The sequence below is a fragment of the Gadus macrocephalus genome, chromosome 15 (genome assembly GCF_031168955.1).
Source record: "Gadus macrocephalus chromosome 15, ASM3116895v1".
NCBI classification, from domain to species: Eukaryota; Metazoa; Chordata; class Actinopteri; order Gadiformes; family Gadidae; genus Gadus; species Gadus macrocephalus.
In genome coordinates this window covers 20,066,952-20,084,259 of record NC_082396.1, presented here as the reverse complement: position 1 = coordinate 20,084,259, position 17,308 = coordinate 20,066,952, and the positions used below count along the sequence as shown (strand labels likewise).

At 49.1% G+C, this 17,308-nt stretch overlaps 1 protein-coding gene across 2 annotated transcripts in view; it reads left to right on the top strand.

Moving 5' to 3' along the window:
• The window catches only part of piezo1 (piezo-type mechanosensitive ion channel component 1), a 90,965-nt gene that overhangs the window by 20,483 nt on the left and 53,174 nt on the right, over window positions 1-17,308 (top strand). For both annotated transcript variants that reach the window (XR_009529148.1, XM_060072404.1), the window contains exons 2-5: window positions 6,426-6,521; window positions 7,456-7,621; window positions 7,708-7,849; window positions 13,997-14,291. Coding sequence is in view for 1 of the 2 variants with exons in the window: in XM_060072404.1 (XP_059928387.1) it covers window positions 6,426-6,521; window positions 7,456-7,621; window positions 7,708-7,849; window positions 13,997-14,291 (699 nt within the window). In the remaining variant the exon portion in view is untranslated. The remainder of the gene's footprint in view (window positions 1-6,425; window positions 6,522-7,455; window positions 7,622-7,707; window positions 7,850-13,996; window positions 14,292-17,308) is intronic.

The following is a 17,308-nucleotide window of genomic DNA, read 5'->3' as shown; positions in this document are numbered from 1 at the left end:
GGTGCGCTCCTCCATGTTGCCTCTTTCCCCCTCTCAGCCCGGTGGCTGTAGGGTGGCGGTCGGACGGCGTGTTCACATGGCCTCTGGTTCACCTGCTTCTAAGAAGCGGCGTCCCTTGGAGCCTGGTGGACGGATCAGAGACTCGTTGCACGAGCCAGTGGATACGGCCGCTTGTACCGGTCTCCTGGTTCCCCACATTGTAGGTGAGGAGACGGGTCCGCACGCTGTGGCTACAGCCTGCGGACAGCGCATGCGCACAGGTGCTGCGGCCGGACGGCTTGCTCCCTGTTCAGCGGGCACGAGCGCGACGTCTAGACAGCTCGTTGTTTTTACAGCTGCTAGTTCTGGTACGTCTCCTACGCTAGCTGAGCCTCCTCCCTTTCATGGGAAGCCCCCCTTGGTTCACACGCAGTGTGGAGGCGGTAGGGGCAGAGGAATGCGGGTTATTCCTGGACGGTCTTCCTCAGGTTTGGGCTCGCCCTCTCTCCGACCGCTATGCGTGTTGGCAAGAGCGGTGCGTTCTGCCATCGTGGTTGGACACCACGTTGAGATGGGGCCATCCCATACAGTTCAAGCGTCGTCCCCCACCCTTTATGGGGTTGGTGGAGACCACGCTACGGGACCCGGCTGCGAGCACGGCTCTAGCAGCAGAGGTGGCACGTCTCTTGGTAAAGGGGGCCATCACTGTCGTTCCCCCCTACGAGTCTCACCTAGGGTTTTATTCCCTCTACTTCCTGGTTTCCAAGAAGTCAGAGGAAAAGAGACCTATTCTGGATCTTCGCGTGTTCAACAGATTCGTTGCCACGAGGAAGTTCAGAATGCTCACTGTCGGAGCGTTGTTCCGGTGTGTGAGAGAGGGCGATTGGTTCACATCCCTGGATCTCAAGGATGCTTACTTCCACGTCCCTGTTCGGCAGGCGCACAGGAAGTTTCTCCACTTTGCCTTCATCGGGATGGCGTACGAGTACCAGTGTCTGCCGTTCGGCTATTCCCTGGCTCCGCGCACCTTCTCGAAGTGTGTGGAGACGGCGTTGGAACCGCTCAGGCGTCAGGGAAAGAGGATTCTCTTCTACCTAGACGACCTGCTTATTCTGAGCAACTCAGAAGAGACCGCGAGAAGGGACACCATGTTGGTGATAAACCATCTCTCCTTCCTGGGTTTTGCAGTCAACTGGGAGAAGAGCTCCCCGCTCCCCAGCCGGCAGACAGTCTATTTGGGGCTTTGCCTGGACTCAGCCACCATGACGGCGTCTCGCCTCCTCGGCGAGACGCCATCGTGTCGGCGCTCTCCCGTTTTCACGTTTGCAGAAACGTGACCGCACTGTCCACCATGCGCCTGTTAGGGCTGATGGCAGCTGCCCACCCCGTGGTCCCCCTGGGTCTGCTTTTTAATGCGCAGACTCCAGCAGTGGTTTGCTCGCCAACGGTTGGACCCAAGGCGACACAAGCTCAGGGTGCTCCTCGTTCCCCGTTCGGTGTCGCCAGACCTGGAATATTGGAAAGGACCCTCCGCCCTTCTCAGGGGTGTTCCCCTGGGCAGGGTGGCGTCCTACGTGGTGGTCTTCACGGACGCCTCGTTGACGGGTTGGGGAGGAACGTGCCTCTCTCACTCGGTCGGAGACGAGTGGCGCACGCCCCCTACAGCACACATAAATGTGTTGGAGCTCGACGCTGTGAGGAAAGTGCTGTTGCATTTCTTTCACCTGGTGCGCGGCCGCCACGTTCTGATCAGGACAGACAGCGTGTCGGCGGCGGCGTACATCAACAGACAGGGGGGAGTCCGCTCCCCTGCTCTCCACCGAAAGGCGGTCGAGCTCTGGCTTTGGGCTCATCAGTATCTCCTCAGTCTGAGAGCCCTGCATATCGCGGGCGCCCAGAACTTTGGGGCGGACCTCATGTCTCGAGGCGGTCCCCGCCGCGACGAGTGGCGGTTACATCCCGACATTGTCAGACTGATCTGGCAGAGGTTCGGGACAGCGCAGGTGGACCTCTTCGCGTCCAGGGAGAAAACGCACTGCAGGTGGTGGTTCTCCCTCAGCCCTCGGGATCTTCCCCCGTTGGGGGTAGATGCGTTGGCACACACACCTTGGCCGCAGGCTCTCTTGTATGCGTTTCCCCCGCTCCAGCTGATCCTTCCTCTTCTGGAACGGGTCAGACAGGAGAGACTGTCCCTGATATTAGTGGCCCCGGAGAACCATTCAGCTCTGTGGTTTCCAGAGCTGGCCGCGCTCTCGCGGTCGGCGCCTTGGCCAGTACCGTTCAGGCCGGATGCGCTTTCACAGGCCCACGGGAGGGTGCACCACCCGCCTGATGTCTCGGGACGGCTGTTGGTTTGGCTCCTGAGAGGTTGATCCTGCAGGGCAAAGGTTTGCCTGAGACGGTTATCAACACTATTCAGAGTGCTTGTGCGCCTTCTACTTCTTCCCTCTATGCGGCGAAGTGGTGCGCCTTCTCTAATTGGTGTGAGACGAACCACGCTGTCCCATCTCAATGCGAGGTGGGAAGCGTGCTTTCGTTTCTGCAAAACTTATTGGAAAAAGGTTTGGCCTTCTCCACTATCAAGGTCTATGCGGCAGCCGTTTCGGCTGGCCATGCAGGCTGTGATGGTGGACCGATCTTCAGCCATCCACTGGTCATGAGATCCTTGCGTGGGGCTAGACGGGTTAGGCCTGTTTCATGCCTGCTTACACCACGCTGGGATCTCCCCACCGTGTTGCGCGGATTGTCCAGGGATCCTTTCGAGCCTCTTTCTCAGGCCCCTTTGGATGCCCTGTCATTTAAGACGGCGCTCTTGTTGGCCTTGGTTTCTGCCAAGCGGGCCGGTGAGCTAACCGCTCTGTCTGTCAGCCCGAGTTGCTTGTTGCTAAACGAGGACAGCTCCTTCGAGTTGCTCAGACCTAATCCTGCGTTCCTCCCGAAGAACATTAATAGTTCTTTTTGGTCTAGGGATATTGTGCTTAAGGCTTTTCACCCCCGCCTCATTCTAGTGAGGCGGAGGCGGAGTTGCATCTCCTGTGCCCGGTTCGGGCGTTGGCTATGTACGTGAATAGCTCGGCCGCGTTCCGCTCCACACAACAGTTGTTTGTGTGTTATAGCGACGCTAGCAGGGGCCACGCTCTCTCTAAGCAGCGGTTTTCTCGCTGGGTATGTGAGGGTGTTTGCTTAGCCTACTCTCGGCAGGGCTTGGCGCCACCATTGGGAGTTAAAGCTCACTACACACGGAGCGTGGCCGCTTCAACGGCTCTACTCAAGGGCGTTTCGGTGGAAGACATCTGCGCGGCTGCGTCTTGGTCTTCTAGTCATGGCCCCTGGACATGTCCAGGGGCTCACTCGGCAACTCTGTGCTGGAGTCCGGGACCCCTTTTACGGCTTAAGAATATAGACATGTTCTTTAAAGCGGCGTGGTTGGATTTCCTCTCGCCGGCTGGCGAGTTGGACTTGATTACCAGTCTTACTCTCCCACCTTTTTTCAAATGAAAAACAGGCTTGGGGTTTTTCTATTGGCTCGCCAATTGTCTGGTGGTTTTGTTTACCAGTGTGGTACTCCCGCCCGTTTTCTTCAAATAAGAAACGGCCGAGAGAGTCCCATTATTGGAGAGCCGGATTCCGTAGCTCCGCCCCCGGTGGTAGTGGACCTAATGGAAACCGTGTTGCTCTGGTTTTTCTTTTCCTTTTCATGGGTTCCATGAAGCACGGATTAGAGCCGGAGTCTTTACAGACTAAATTTTTTCTACTAGGAGGAATTCATTTTTTATTAAGCTGTTGTGCTTTACACTTCCTTGGCTTTTTGAGTCTTAATGTGCTCTGGTGACTTAGGTCGTTTTGACTGGGGTCCAGCAGGAGTACATTGATCGGGCTCCGCTCGCAGCTTCACCTTAGCCCATAAGGCGAAGCCTAGACGGCGTAGCCTACATGAAATAGAACGATAGTTATGTTATTATAACTCTAGTTCTATGATTGTAGGCGTAGCCGTCTAGTTCCCCACCTGCTGTACCCTCCAAATGCTGAAAGAAAAGCGTGGAGGATGAGCGACGGTATACACCGCGTTATATAGACACGATACCGTGGGAGGTGGGACGCTGGTAGGTGCATAGTTTGAATTTTCAGCGCGCGCAAGGGACAAGCCCATAAGGCGAAGCCTAGACGGCTACGCCTACAATCATAGAACTAGAGTTATAATAACATAACTATCGTTTTCTCTCGCGAAAAATTTGACCGATACGCGTCTATACGTTCACTTTGTATGGGATCCTGTCGCCCCATCGCGTTTGGTGTGTGAACGCACAGTGAACGCACTGGAGAAGTTTCAAGACAGACAGCCAAAATTGACAGTTTTATTCAGAAAATAAAAAAAGCATGTTTGTGACACTGGATAACGATATGGATACATTATCTAGCCTGCATGTGGAGGGCCACATAAGGTAAGAAATTGGTTTACGTAAACTTTGCTGCTGGTTCTGTTTGCTCGTGATGACCTGGCCAAAGGTTACCTGCGGTCCAAAGCGATTGTGATCTGATTCTGGTTGGTGCTCCAGCTAGTATGCATTGTATATATAGATTGCAGCTTGTAGCAGCTACACACGGTGCGATTGCTATGCCAATGTGGTTATAGTTGTTTTGTCTGATTGAGATATGTTTCGACTTGGAGCCTGGTAGGCCTATCCTGACATAAATATGTTACCTGTGTGATCATGCTAAACTGTAGGGGATTTTATTTGCGGGCAATTTGCTCATGATGTTGTAACGAGTGAAGTCTACATTGGTCCTTCGCAAGTGTTTACTGGTGGTCAAGATTTGGCAGATGCAATTCTCCTCTGGGTGCTTTTATTTTTTTTATGCAGCATAACATATGCTACCAGCAGCCCTTGCTCGTCTTCAAAAGGCTGATGCTCAGTACCTCGTTTCATTTCGTACCCCCTTTACAGTCTGGCATTGTTTGTCTGGTAAACTTTGGTAATGTCAAGATAAGTGTTAAATTGCCAACACTGTTCTTTGTCCTGTGTGTATTAGTATTACATATCCCGAGCCAATACCCTGGTGTTTCCAACGCCGTTTTGCAAAACAAGCCAATACACAAACTGTGGTTTTCAACTTGTATTGTTCGGATAGGATTCAACACCTGACAATACACAGCATATTGTAATGCAGCGTTGAATGGATGAATAGCTTACATAAGGGTACCCAGCACTTTTCAAACCACACTCAAGCTTATGGTTATTGTCCCCACCACTTCTAAAAACAAACTGACGCCCTTGAAAAGGATCATATATACGCCTCAATCGGAATATAATTATCTGTTCGGAATATAATTCTATTCGGCTACAGAAGAGGTGGTGTAGTCCGCTATAATCGACATGCACACACTTATTCCGATTAGTTTGGGGTTTAACTTAGAGCAGCTGCAGTAGTTCGCATTTGGTCAACTCCGCACACCAAACTTGACCGCTGTCAAGCAAGGTGGATTTATTGCCTGATTCATGTCTTTGTTATCACTCCGTAGTAGTTACAGTAGTCCGGTAACATATCAACCCCAGCGTGTCCGGTTGCTAAGCGACGGGACTTGGGTGATTATGGGTGACACGGGTGGGTTCATGTGTTCGCGTATCGTCGTGTCTGCGCGCTTCCGAGATAACTTTGCAAGAGTACTACTACTGCTAGTACTACGGCTATGGTTGATGTGTATAAGTGACTCAATAAATTCCCTTTTCTATCAAATAATATTTCAGACATTTTTTGGGTCTTAATTTATGTATGTGTTGGTCTTAAAAAGGTCTTAAAAAGTCTTAAATTTGACTTTAAAAATTGTGCAAGAACCATGCTGCCAATCTCCTCCCATCAGAGACAGCGCCCCTATCCTTCAAAAAGGATAGGGGCATCCCATCAAATGAATTAACTTCTTAATAATTCTCATGATTTACAAAACTTTCCTCACTGGCAGGACCTGAGCTGTAGGGTCCTGCCAGTGGTGTAGCATAGCTACACCATTCCTCTTGAACCAAGAACAGCAGTGATTTTCCCTCCCCTTGAACCATTCAAACCCTTTCAATCCTTCAAACCCCCTCTCTCCAAACACCCTCTCAAAGCGCCAGTGAACCCACTGTTTCAGCTGGAATTTGAACAGTATGAGTTAGAACTTTGAGTCAAAAAGGTCTGAGAATTGTATTACAAAACCATAATAAATAAAATGGATAATTACTATAATTATTACTTTGTTTTACCTGTTGGAATGGAAATGTTACTGTCAATGACCTATAGAATTGAACAATGACTAGATAGCGCAAATGTTTGCAAAATAAATAATGACAATGCATCAATCAGAATTGGAGGGTGAGAAGTTGATTCATGCAGTTGATCACATCTAATTTGAGAAGGTATTGTGGGACAGTATTTTACTGACTACAAACTTTGTTTTTTACACCCCACAGCATGTTTGTTGCGCTACACTGTATTCTCCCTGGTCTACCTGTTCTACTTGTTGCTGCTACCATGGTTCTTCTGGCCCAACAAGCACACAGTCAGAGGTAAGACAGATAGATTTGTGTGTGTATATTCTGCTGCCTGTCTTCAAGAAGCCTGTGTGTAACTTAACCATTCATCTTGTCGATTGCCGATTCTGTGTAAAAGAAGGAAGAGCCCTTAGAGGCTAAGGAGACACAGGGAGAGTCCTAATTGATTAAAACTTTAATCAATTAAGAATTCCTTTAGTTCCTTTAGTTCACCTTTTTCACAGCGGTGTCATCATAGGACACAGACAGCGGTCACTCATATCACTAATTACATGTCTGCTGTTTTTATGGGCATGGTACATAAACCAGCCATACATGATTGGAGCTGCCCATGTAGTGTTGGAGACACACACACACGACACACACACACACACACACACACACACACACACACACACACACACACACACACACACACACACACACACACACACACACACACCAACCTACCTATCTACACCCCTCATGGGAAAAGGTTTGTCTGTAATCCGAGCCTGCCTCACCAGGCATTATTTAGCTTTATATAGTAACACAGAGAACCTGATAGGGACAGCTGGTTAGGTTTGGTAATCAATAATATGTTCTGTCCAAAAGAGAACGCAAATGCTCCCATAAGCGTAACAAGCCAGAAGGTAGCAAGAAAAAATTATGTTAAACAGCACAGTGGAACCGTTGGAGTAAACAAATTGATGGGCAATGTTATGAAACCTAACAGTACAGAGTCACGTAATCACCGGTAGTCCGCCATTCCCTCATGTAATTTATTACCAACTCATATTAATTATGTAAGCATAATTCTTCCTGCCTGGTAACCCTGGAATGTTTGACTTATGTCCTTAGCAAACATCATGTATGACAAAGCTACTGCCGAGATTCCCCCATGTTATGTCTTACATCTCCAATGATAATCACAATCTATTTTGCCTCCTCTATCATTTGTCTGTTGCAGGTCCTACAGGCCTATACATCAAAGGATTGTTTTGCACCAGTCTGGTTTTTGTGCTGGCTCATGTCTGTTTCCAGACGATGCTATACACATATCCACCTCTGTATACAGCTCTGGCTGACAACTGCACGCAATGGGACATGCTCTCCAAACACATAGGACTGTCAAGGTACCAATGTCACGTTTCAGTTGGTTTGACTTTGCTGGTGTTTGTTGACATTTACGTTTACATTTTTTTATTTGTGTCTTCCGAAGGCTTTCATTGGACGACCCATGGGGTCTGATGCGTCAGTTATGCCCGGATGTAGGGGTGTGCATGGTTGCCCTGGTAACCATGGTACTCTGCAGCCAAATATCGAAGAACAGGGAGCTGCTGGCTGCTTCTAACATCACCTCGGTAAGTTGCAGCATATACCTTAAGGGTTGCTCAATATATTAAACCTTTTCCTTAACCCAGCCACTTCTCCACCATCAGCCCACACTGGACAGTGGTGCTTTTCCACCATCAACTGAAACTTACTTTGCTACGGATCTGCTGACGCTGCGTTTTAGTTATGGAGTACCAAAGAGGCAATGCTGCAGACCTTTAACTGGGTGATTAGTGTGGTTTCAAAGCAAGCCCCACTATTGTTATTCTGTGTCTTATTATTATAAGCCGGCCAACTAAATCCGTAGGAACCCTATTGTATACGTTTGTATTATTAGGTGTCTGTAACCACTGAAAAAAAGACTCAATCGCACAACTCAGATTGGTTAGAAATCAAACAAACAGATAAAGATGTAGTCAGGAGAAACAAGCAGGAATCAACAAACCAGGAACTGTAGTAATCTCAGAGTGAACGCTTGGACATTTGACACATTGAGTACACAGATAAACTAGCACAGAGGGAGGGCACCAGGCTGACTAAATACACAAGGAAGGAGATGATAACGTGGAACAGGTGGAACTTATCAGGGAGAGGGAAGGACAAAAAAGGATAAAGACAGCTGGTCGACCCAAAAGCTGGAGACTCAAGACTCATGACTAGATTTGAGTTGGACATGAGCCGCAATAGTGACCATCATTGTTCACAGACAAATAAAAACAATGGCGTGTGGAATATTGAAGGCTGGCTGATTTAATACACCCTTTCGTGTATCCTATGCATTAATACAAAACAGTGCTGCCAAGTTTTCAGAAAACCTTGGAGGGATAGTTGCGGTAAATTTAGGCAAGCTGGACATTACTTTTGGGCCTGTTTGCACTGCACACTGAAGATATTTATTTATTAATTCCTGTACTTGATGAAACTTTTTACAGCCGCTAACCCTAACCAAAGTTTCAGCACTTATTTTCCTTACCGCAACCATATGACCTGACAATCAAGGGACTGGTTGGGGTTCGTCTCCTCAGTATCGCGGCAATATTTTCTATTCAGTTGGCCATCCTTGATTAACTTACTTATCACTGCATGACATCTTGAACAATAATTCAATCATGAAAAATGAAAGTAGTGTAGTGATTTATTATTAACGTGTCGTGATAACAAACAGACGTTAATAGGTATATGTACAATAAGTATTATAGACTGCATAATTACATTTACAATTACATTGCATAAATGCAATTTTTATTGTAAATGTAATTAAATGTAATTTGCCTAAATCTATCAATTTTTCCATTCCTCCATCCATCCATCCATCTATCCATCTATCCATCTATCCATCGATCAACACGTGTCTAGTTTTAATGTGATGTATTTTGTGTATTGTGGCATCCCGCCCCATAAACCTCGGCCCGGGCGGGTCCGAGGTGAGGTGGTGGACGGCATATACCGCCGCCACCCACCGACCGGCGACAGAGAGCACCACGTCTCTCTCCCTAATCAGCGTGATTGGGGGACACCTGCTGGATGGTACCGGAGCCATGTTAAAAGGGCCATGAGGAAAGACAGAAGGGACCGGGAACCACGGAGAGCGAGGAAGCCCACGAGACGACGACCCATTAGAGGATCACGGAGACCCTAAGTCGTTCTTGTTAATGGACCCTGTATACCCCGGTTTTCCTGTGAATAAATGCCCTGCAGCGGGAGACCACGGAGAGCCTTGCCCTGCTCCGTGAGGCTGTACTACGGCTCACTCAGCACGCCGTCCGCGAAGCTCCAACCGCCGCCCCGACCAGCCGGCTCACCAAGCTCGGCCCTGATGACGACGTGGAGGCGTACCTGGAGACGTTTGAGCGGACCGCCCAGAGGGAATGTTGGCCGGAGGAACAATGGGCCCAAATCGTGGCACCGTTCCTCACCGGACCTGCACAACAGGCGAGCCAAGACCTACCAGCCGAGACGGCCCGACCGTACCCCGCCCTCAAGCAGGCGATCCTGGCCTACTACGGCCACAACCCCGCGGCCGTCCGAAACCCGCCGAGACCGCCGGGGACCCACGACCGGGGCCCCACGACCGGGGCCCCTGCTCCACCACCAGACTCGCCGACACGGGCTCAGGGGAGCCGCGAGGGGAGGCGGTGTTATGAGTGTGGCCAGGCCGGCCACATAGCCCGCTATTGCCCCGGAGACCGGGATGTGTCGATGCCGTCGGCGTACGCAGGCGAGGGGACGAGCCGGCCCTGCCTGCTGGCGACCTGCTGGGCACGGGGGACGACCGGGAGCCCCACCATCCCCGTGCAGGTCATGAATACGGACGCACAGGCCCTACTGGACACCGGCAGCGTAGTCACCCTTCTCCGCCCCGACCTGGCAGGTGGAAAGGAGGGGGGGCCCCTGGAGGTGGCCTGCGTGCACGGGGACACACGGATCTACAAGACCTGCCATGTGGTCGTCCGGACGCCGCATGGCGTGTTCACGGCGCGGGCGGGGATCTTACCGCACCTCCCGGTACCACTCCTGATTGGCAGAGATTGCCCAATATTCCACCGGCTGTGGGACCCGGAGCGGGAAGGCCGGGGAAGGAGAGAGCCTCCCCGCCGAGGGGGGAGGGGAGCTCGGCAAGCCTGCGGGGCCGCGCGGATCCCAGCATCTCCCAGGGAGTCGACGGCAGAGGACCAGGGATCCGACGGGAACGGTCCCTCACCACCGGGATCCCCGATCTCCTCAGGGGGAGGAGGGACCGCCAGGACCGGCTCAACGGGCCCCCACCACGACACCCCGGACACCCTCACCGCGTCTGAGCCACATGGCCCACCGAGGGAGCCGGAGAGCTCCCCTCTGACCGAGTTCTCGGACTTCTTCCCCGTGAGAGGGGGGAGCTCGGACCATCCAGGCCAGTTCGCCAGCGCCCAGCTCCAAGACGAGGCCCTGAAACACGACTGGAGCCATGTGTTGGCCCACGACGGACAGACTCGAGACTCTGACTTCCGTTTTAGGGTGGACCACAGACCGGGCAGGGAGCACGCCAACGCCGACGCCCTTTCCCGACGGGACAACTGCTTTGGCGGGTTCCCCGGCGACCAGAGGCCAGAGCAAGCGGTGGAGGAGTGTGGCATCCCGCCCCATAAACCTCGGCCCGGGCGGGTCCGTGAGGTGGTGGACGGCATATACCGACGCCACCCACCGACCGGCGACAGAGAGCACCACTTCTCTCTCCCTAATCAGCGTGATTGGGGGACCTGCTGGATGGTACCGGAGCCATGTTAAAAGGGCCATGAGGACAGACAGAAGGGACCGGGAACCATTAGAGGCTCACGAAGACCCTAAGTCGTTCTTGTTAATGGACCCTGTATACCCCGGTTTTCCTGTGAATAAATGCCAAGCAGGGCTAGAACCCTGACTAATCGACTCATTTGTACCTGGAACCCGCCCCACCGAGCACCGGGTTACCACAGTATGTCCAGTCAGACTTGTCTCCCTTGTTATGTGTGGTCTTGTAGGCTACTGTCCTGTGTGAGCCGAATCACCCAAATGAATTCCTGATGATTTGTGTCTTTTGGTATTAATAAAGACTTCACTAGGCTATATATCTATCTAGGCTATTTAATTAAAAAAGATTCACCTTAGGCTCCATGAATGGTGGGGAATAAAGGGATAAAAGACAAGAGATATATCCCTTGACATTTATCCCTCGTCTTGTCGATTAGTTTGTGTATGTGACGATTTAAAAAAACGTGTTTTGTTTAAAGCATGACTACGCGCGATTGGTTGGTTAGATTGGTCGTAGGGAGAGCAAATTAAATTGATTCTAGCTTAAATACTCACGTTCTAGGTCGCAAATATTTTCTATAAATACTCGCGCTTATCACTTGGTATCAAAATCACTATGGATGTTGCACTCATTAACTATTGAACACAAAACAGAAAACACAGCTGTCATTATCATTGTCACTGACAGCGATATATTGTTTCACTTCTTATGGCAAATGTACTTATTGTAAGTCGCTTTGGATAAAAGCGTCTGCTAAATGGTCATTTGTCCGCCGTCTATCCTCAATTAAACTGCATTGAGGTGACACGTTTGTTCCATGCATTATTCATTTGCATTATTATTACATTATTATGCGTGCATTATTCCTTTGCACAACTTATTAGTCCTTTGCACAACGTATGTATTTTCGATATTTCAAAACGATATCGTCCCATTCAGAGCAAGGAAGATTAGTATGCTAGGATCTCGGTTAGCAGGCATGTATCGCGCCTATATTACAATAATCTCAAACGTTTCATTAACTCACACACCAGACCAACCAACCACGCACCTCCGCCCAGGCCACAGCCTTTTTGTTGCGATTTCTGAAATGAAAAAGGCTGGGATCGTACAACACCGGAATTTTCAGTCGACATTTTGTGCAGTGAGTAGAAACCAAAAAAGTAGGTAGGAACCAAAGTGCCGATGTTAGTGTTGGCTTGTTCGTTCGCGAACCGGTTCGAATGAACGAGTCTTTAGGACGAACGAACCGAACCGGTTCGTTTATCCCGTTTGTTCCGTCGTCTCGTTCACCATTCGATTCACCGGAAACTCGACTGAACGAACGAACGAGTTTCCGGTAGCACTATCTCCACTGAGTCTGACTGACTCAGCTGAGAACCGTGCAATGGCGTGCATTCCATGATGCGATTTACCGCTACCGGAAACCAGGCTGAACGAACAAACGATTCGCGAACGACTCCTCCCAGTTCAGTCGAGTTTCCGGTAGCACTGAGTCTGACTGACTCAGCTGAGAACTGTGCAATGGCATGCATTCCATGATGCGATTCACCGCTACCGGAAACTAGGCTGATTCGCGAACGATTCCTCCACCAAGTTTCCGGTGAATAATTTCACCGGAAACTCGACGGAGGAGTCGTTCGCGAACCGTTTGTCCGTTCATCCTGGTTTCCGGTAGCGGTAAATCGCATCATGGAATGGACGCCATTGCACGGTCCCCAGCTGAGTCAGTCAGACTCAGTGGAGTTAGTGCTACCAGAAACTCGACTGAACGAACGAACAAACGAACGATTTGCGAACGACTCCTCTTGGCGAACTGAATCACGCAAACTGGGTCACGGAAACGAATCATTGAATCCACCACTAGCCGGTGTTCGGTGTTCCCTGGGATCCACGCAAACGAAGAGTCTACATTCCGATTGGCTGTCAGTGTTTTGCCGCCGAAATGTGTCATAGTAATTTGCATAAAGATCAGCCGCTCACCTTTTGCCGCTGGTAGCGTTTGACGCTTGTGTTGCTCTGGCTTCCGGTGATTTGGCAGGGTTGTTGTTAGGGCTGGGTCAGCGGTCAAGTGAACCACTGTCATAAATAATGTATAAAAGTCACAAATTGGGAGCAGCCAAAACTTTTTAGAGCTAAATTAAGATAAATCTGAAATCCTCTGCCTTGGCCCCAACAATAAGATGGATATGCTGTCCATTAGGAATAGTTTTAGGATAGTTTACTTCTTGGATTAAATGCGGGTCTCAAATTAAGGTGATATTATGCAGAGAAAATTATTCGTGCAATTATTTCTTGTAGCCTTGGCTAATGCTATGCACTATTTACCGACGTGTGGCTTGGTGCATTTTGGTGATACTGAAGGTCTTGAAGTGACAGAGTGTGGCTGAAAGTCCTGCAATTTTTCTTTTTTTTTTCTTTTTTTTCCTTTATTCTGTTATGATTGTATAATGTGTCACAGTGTAAACAAGTATAGTGTATAGCACAGAACCATTTCTTACCTAACCCTAAACGTAAGCCTCTGTAACCTAAAACCTTCACCTAAACATCTCCAATGAACAATAGTAATAATAATAATAATAATAATACATTTAATTTAGAGGCGCCCTTCAAGGCACCCAAGGTCACCTACAACATCCACTGAAGCATCTCTAGCCTCAAACCTAAACTTTAACGTATGATAGGTAGCAATTCCACATTCAGATATCTAAACATGATTAGAATGATGTTAGATAGTTTATGGAGTTGTGTACTTAAATTATCTAAGTTGTTTCATACAAAGTTCAAACCTAGAGAAAACCGTAGTCTTATTCATGGTGGTGGACGGTTGCATGTCGATGGCGTCATATGTGTCATAAATGCCATATTTGTCTTATTTCTGATGTGTTTCTTGCATCTCTCAACCCAGATTGAAGATGTACTCACAGACATTGAAGAAGAAGAAGAAGAAGAGGAAGAGGAAGAAGAAGAAGATGAGGTGAATGAAGCAGTCATTGATGAATTTGTTGAAGCAGACATCGATGTTGAAGCAGGCATTGTAGATGCAGACGAGGATGAGACGATGCTTTCATCCAACATGCCTGCTGAGAAGGTTTCCACAGCGACCAGAGCTAAGCAGCTGGCCCAGCGCCTTCGAACCACAGCACACGAGGTTCTCCAGGACGTAGGACGGATCCTAACCATATGTCTTTTGGCTTTAGCTGGTAAGATTATTGTTGAATCTCTAATACATAGGAGATTATGAATATGTGTATTCAAAGCAAATGATCTATGTATGTTAAGTGTTTGAGGCTTAAAGGTCCCATGACATGAAAATCTCAATTTATGAGGTTTTCTAACATAAATATGAGTTGCCCTAGCCTGCCTATGGTCCCCCAGTGGCTAAAACTTGCGTTTGGTGTAAAACGAGCACTAGCTGTTCTGCTCGCCTTTGAAAAAACGGAGGCTCAAGCGTGCTGATTTGGAAATCTGTGCTCATGACGTCATGAGGAATCTCAGCTCCTCCCCTTACTCTGCCTGGCCCGCCCAGAGACGTTGGCCCGCCAATGAGACTCGACCGTGCGAGCGCCACATGTGTGTGTGTGAATACACACACTGTAACGCAAGTGTTTCTTGTCGGTTCTTTGACGTGTCTTGTATTTCCACAACGAGACTGTCGTGGGGGTTATCTAAGCCATTGTTGAGAAGGAATTGGGGGAAAGGAACTTTGGTTTGACTCGCTGAAGTACATGAACTGCGACATGCCGCCGGTTGCCGCGAGGCACCATCGCCCGGCAGCGGGCAGCCGGCCGCAGGCAGCGCGCGGTTCAGTCGACTTCAGGTTGATGTGAAAGTGGAAGAACCAGAGACGTCGCAGAACCCGACAAAGTCGTTTGTGATTCATAATATCGTCTGGAGGCGCACACAATATGTTATATGATATAGATATCTATGTATTATATGATATTATTTAGATATAGAGCTCCAGGACTGTAACGCAAGTGTTGTACACTTCCTTGTTATTTGGATAACCGTTCTGCTGTTGGTGTGATGGCGCATAACACGTCGGACTCTCGTATCTGGTATTTCTACAACGAGACTCGTATTGGGGGTTATCTCAGCCAAGGTTGAGAATGAATTGGGGGGAAGGAACTTTGGCTTTGACTCCCTCAAGAACATGAACCACGACAAGGAGGAGAAAGGGATCTTTGCCGGGCAGCGCTTATGCACCTCCGCCTCCGGCGGTGGTCCCTCAGCGGGGCTCAAGCGGGAGACATTCGCCGCCAACAATCCCTTTCTCCTCCATGTCGTGGTTCATGTTCTTGAGGGAGTCAAAGCCAAAGTTCCTTCCCCCCATTTCATTCTCAACCTTGGCTGAGATAACCCCCAACACGAGTCTCATTGTAGAAATACCAGATACGAGAGTCCGACGTGTTATGCGCCATCACACCAACAGCAGAACGGTTATCCAAATAACAAGGAAGTGTACAACACTTGCGTTACAGTCCTGGAGCTCTATATCTAAATAATATCATATACATAGATATCTATATCATATGACATATTGTGTGCGCCTCCAGACGATATTATGAATCACAAACGACTTTGTCGGGTTCTGCGACGTCTCTGGTTCTTCTACTTCAGGGTATCTGCAGGTTTCAGCAAGTCAAATTTAAGACTCTTTAAGACCTTTTTAATACCACCTTGAATGAAATTTAAGACCTTAAACCCGCGATGGCGGGGGCGATCCCGCTGTATTACAACCCAAGCATAGCATGTGTGTCACTCAATGAGACTCATTCAATTTTACTTTCTGTCTGTTTATTGAACATAAAGTGATACTCCAGGGCTCCGGACTAACTTTTTCCTTGGGTGCACTGGTGCGCCTACATTTTTAATTTGGGTGCACCAGCACGTGTTTATGGTGCACCCAAGTTGTAAGTTGTTGAGAGGGGGGTGACAGCGTCTGGGCCCCCGGGCAGCTGCACCGGTTGCACTGTCGATATTTACGCCACTTATTAATAATATTTTCACCATTAAATAAATGCCTTCAGTAAGACCTGGGGGGTATACCACGAACCTCGTTGAACATACCCAGGCTTTCTTGGGAAAACCTGGCTCGACAGAGCCGCAACTCGCAATCACAGTTAAATGGTACCACGACGCTCACTTTAGATTCAATTAGTTGAACCAGGTTTTCCGCTTTAGGTTCAATGCGCGTTCACATAAAAGGGGCGTTTCTCGCGTCATTTGAATCACCCTTATGCAAAATAAATCGCGCAAGAGCGTTGTATTTCATCCAAGGCGAGCAATGTATTATTATGAACTCCTACGAGGAATTCAAAGTTCAAATCACAGCCAAGGGGAACACGGTTGCCCATAATATGGCTAGGGTGGCGTGCTGGCAAAAATAGCCAACCGTGTTAATTCGTAAGTGAAAAGATTCTGCATATTGTCTACAAAATATTATGTATCATCATCCCTTTTACCCCCATATATGTGGGGCCCCATGAATTGCGAGCCCAAGTACCGGGAATGCACTCGATCTCCGACCCAATATCGGACGTGCACGTCAAGTTGCTTGCTTTTAGTGGCGTGGTTCAACGTCTCAAATATCAAAACAAAATCAGCCTTGTTGACGCTGCAGATTCGCTCGTTTCGGATGAAAGGCGCTGGTCCGAAGCGAGTTATATACGCCGTTTTGTCCCTTCCAGCAGTAAAGGTGCTCGCGATTTGAGAGTCAGGGAACATCAAACCGAAGAGATCTCCTATCCCCTCATTCGAGTTGTAGGACTGGTGCTTGACCACTGTGTTTAGAATCCACAACACCTCCGCTTTCAGTGTTGGTGTCGCACCAAATGCTACCCTCAGATCAGTGCTAGCAGCGCGGACCGTCTGCGGCGGTGGCGCCGGGGCAGAGATGCAAAACGTAGAAATGGCTGGGGTCTGTGTGTGGTTCCTGGCAGAGGTTTTATGTTTTTGGCTCTGCATATGGCTGACGACAGCCTTAATCCCCATGGTGCCGATCTTGAATGTAGGCTACTTTTGCACGGAATGCATCTGGCCTGTTCTGGGTTGGCAACAGACGCTATAGCCAACCTCGGAAACGGACGTCTTCCAGCCAACTGACGTTGAACTTGCATTTACCCATTGTTGCAGACTAGCTACTAGCTAGCAAGCGCGCAGACATCCGTTTATATATGCAGCTAGCAAGAAAGTAGCCCCTCGTACATCTCCTTCC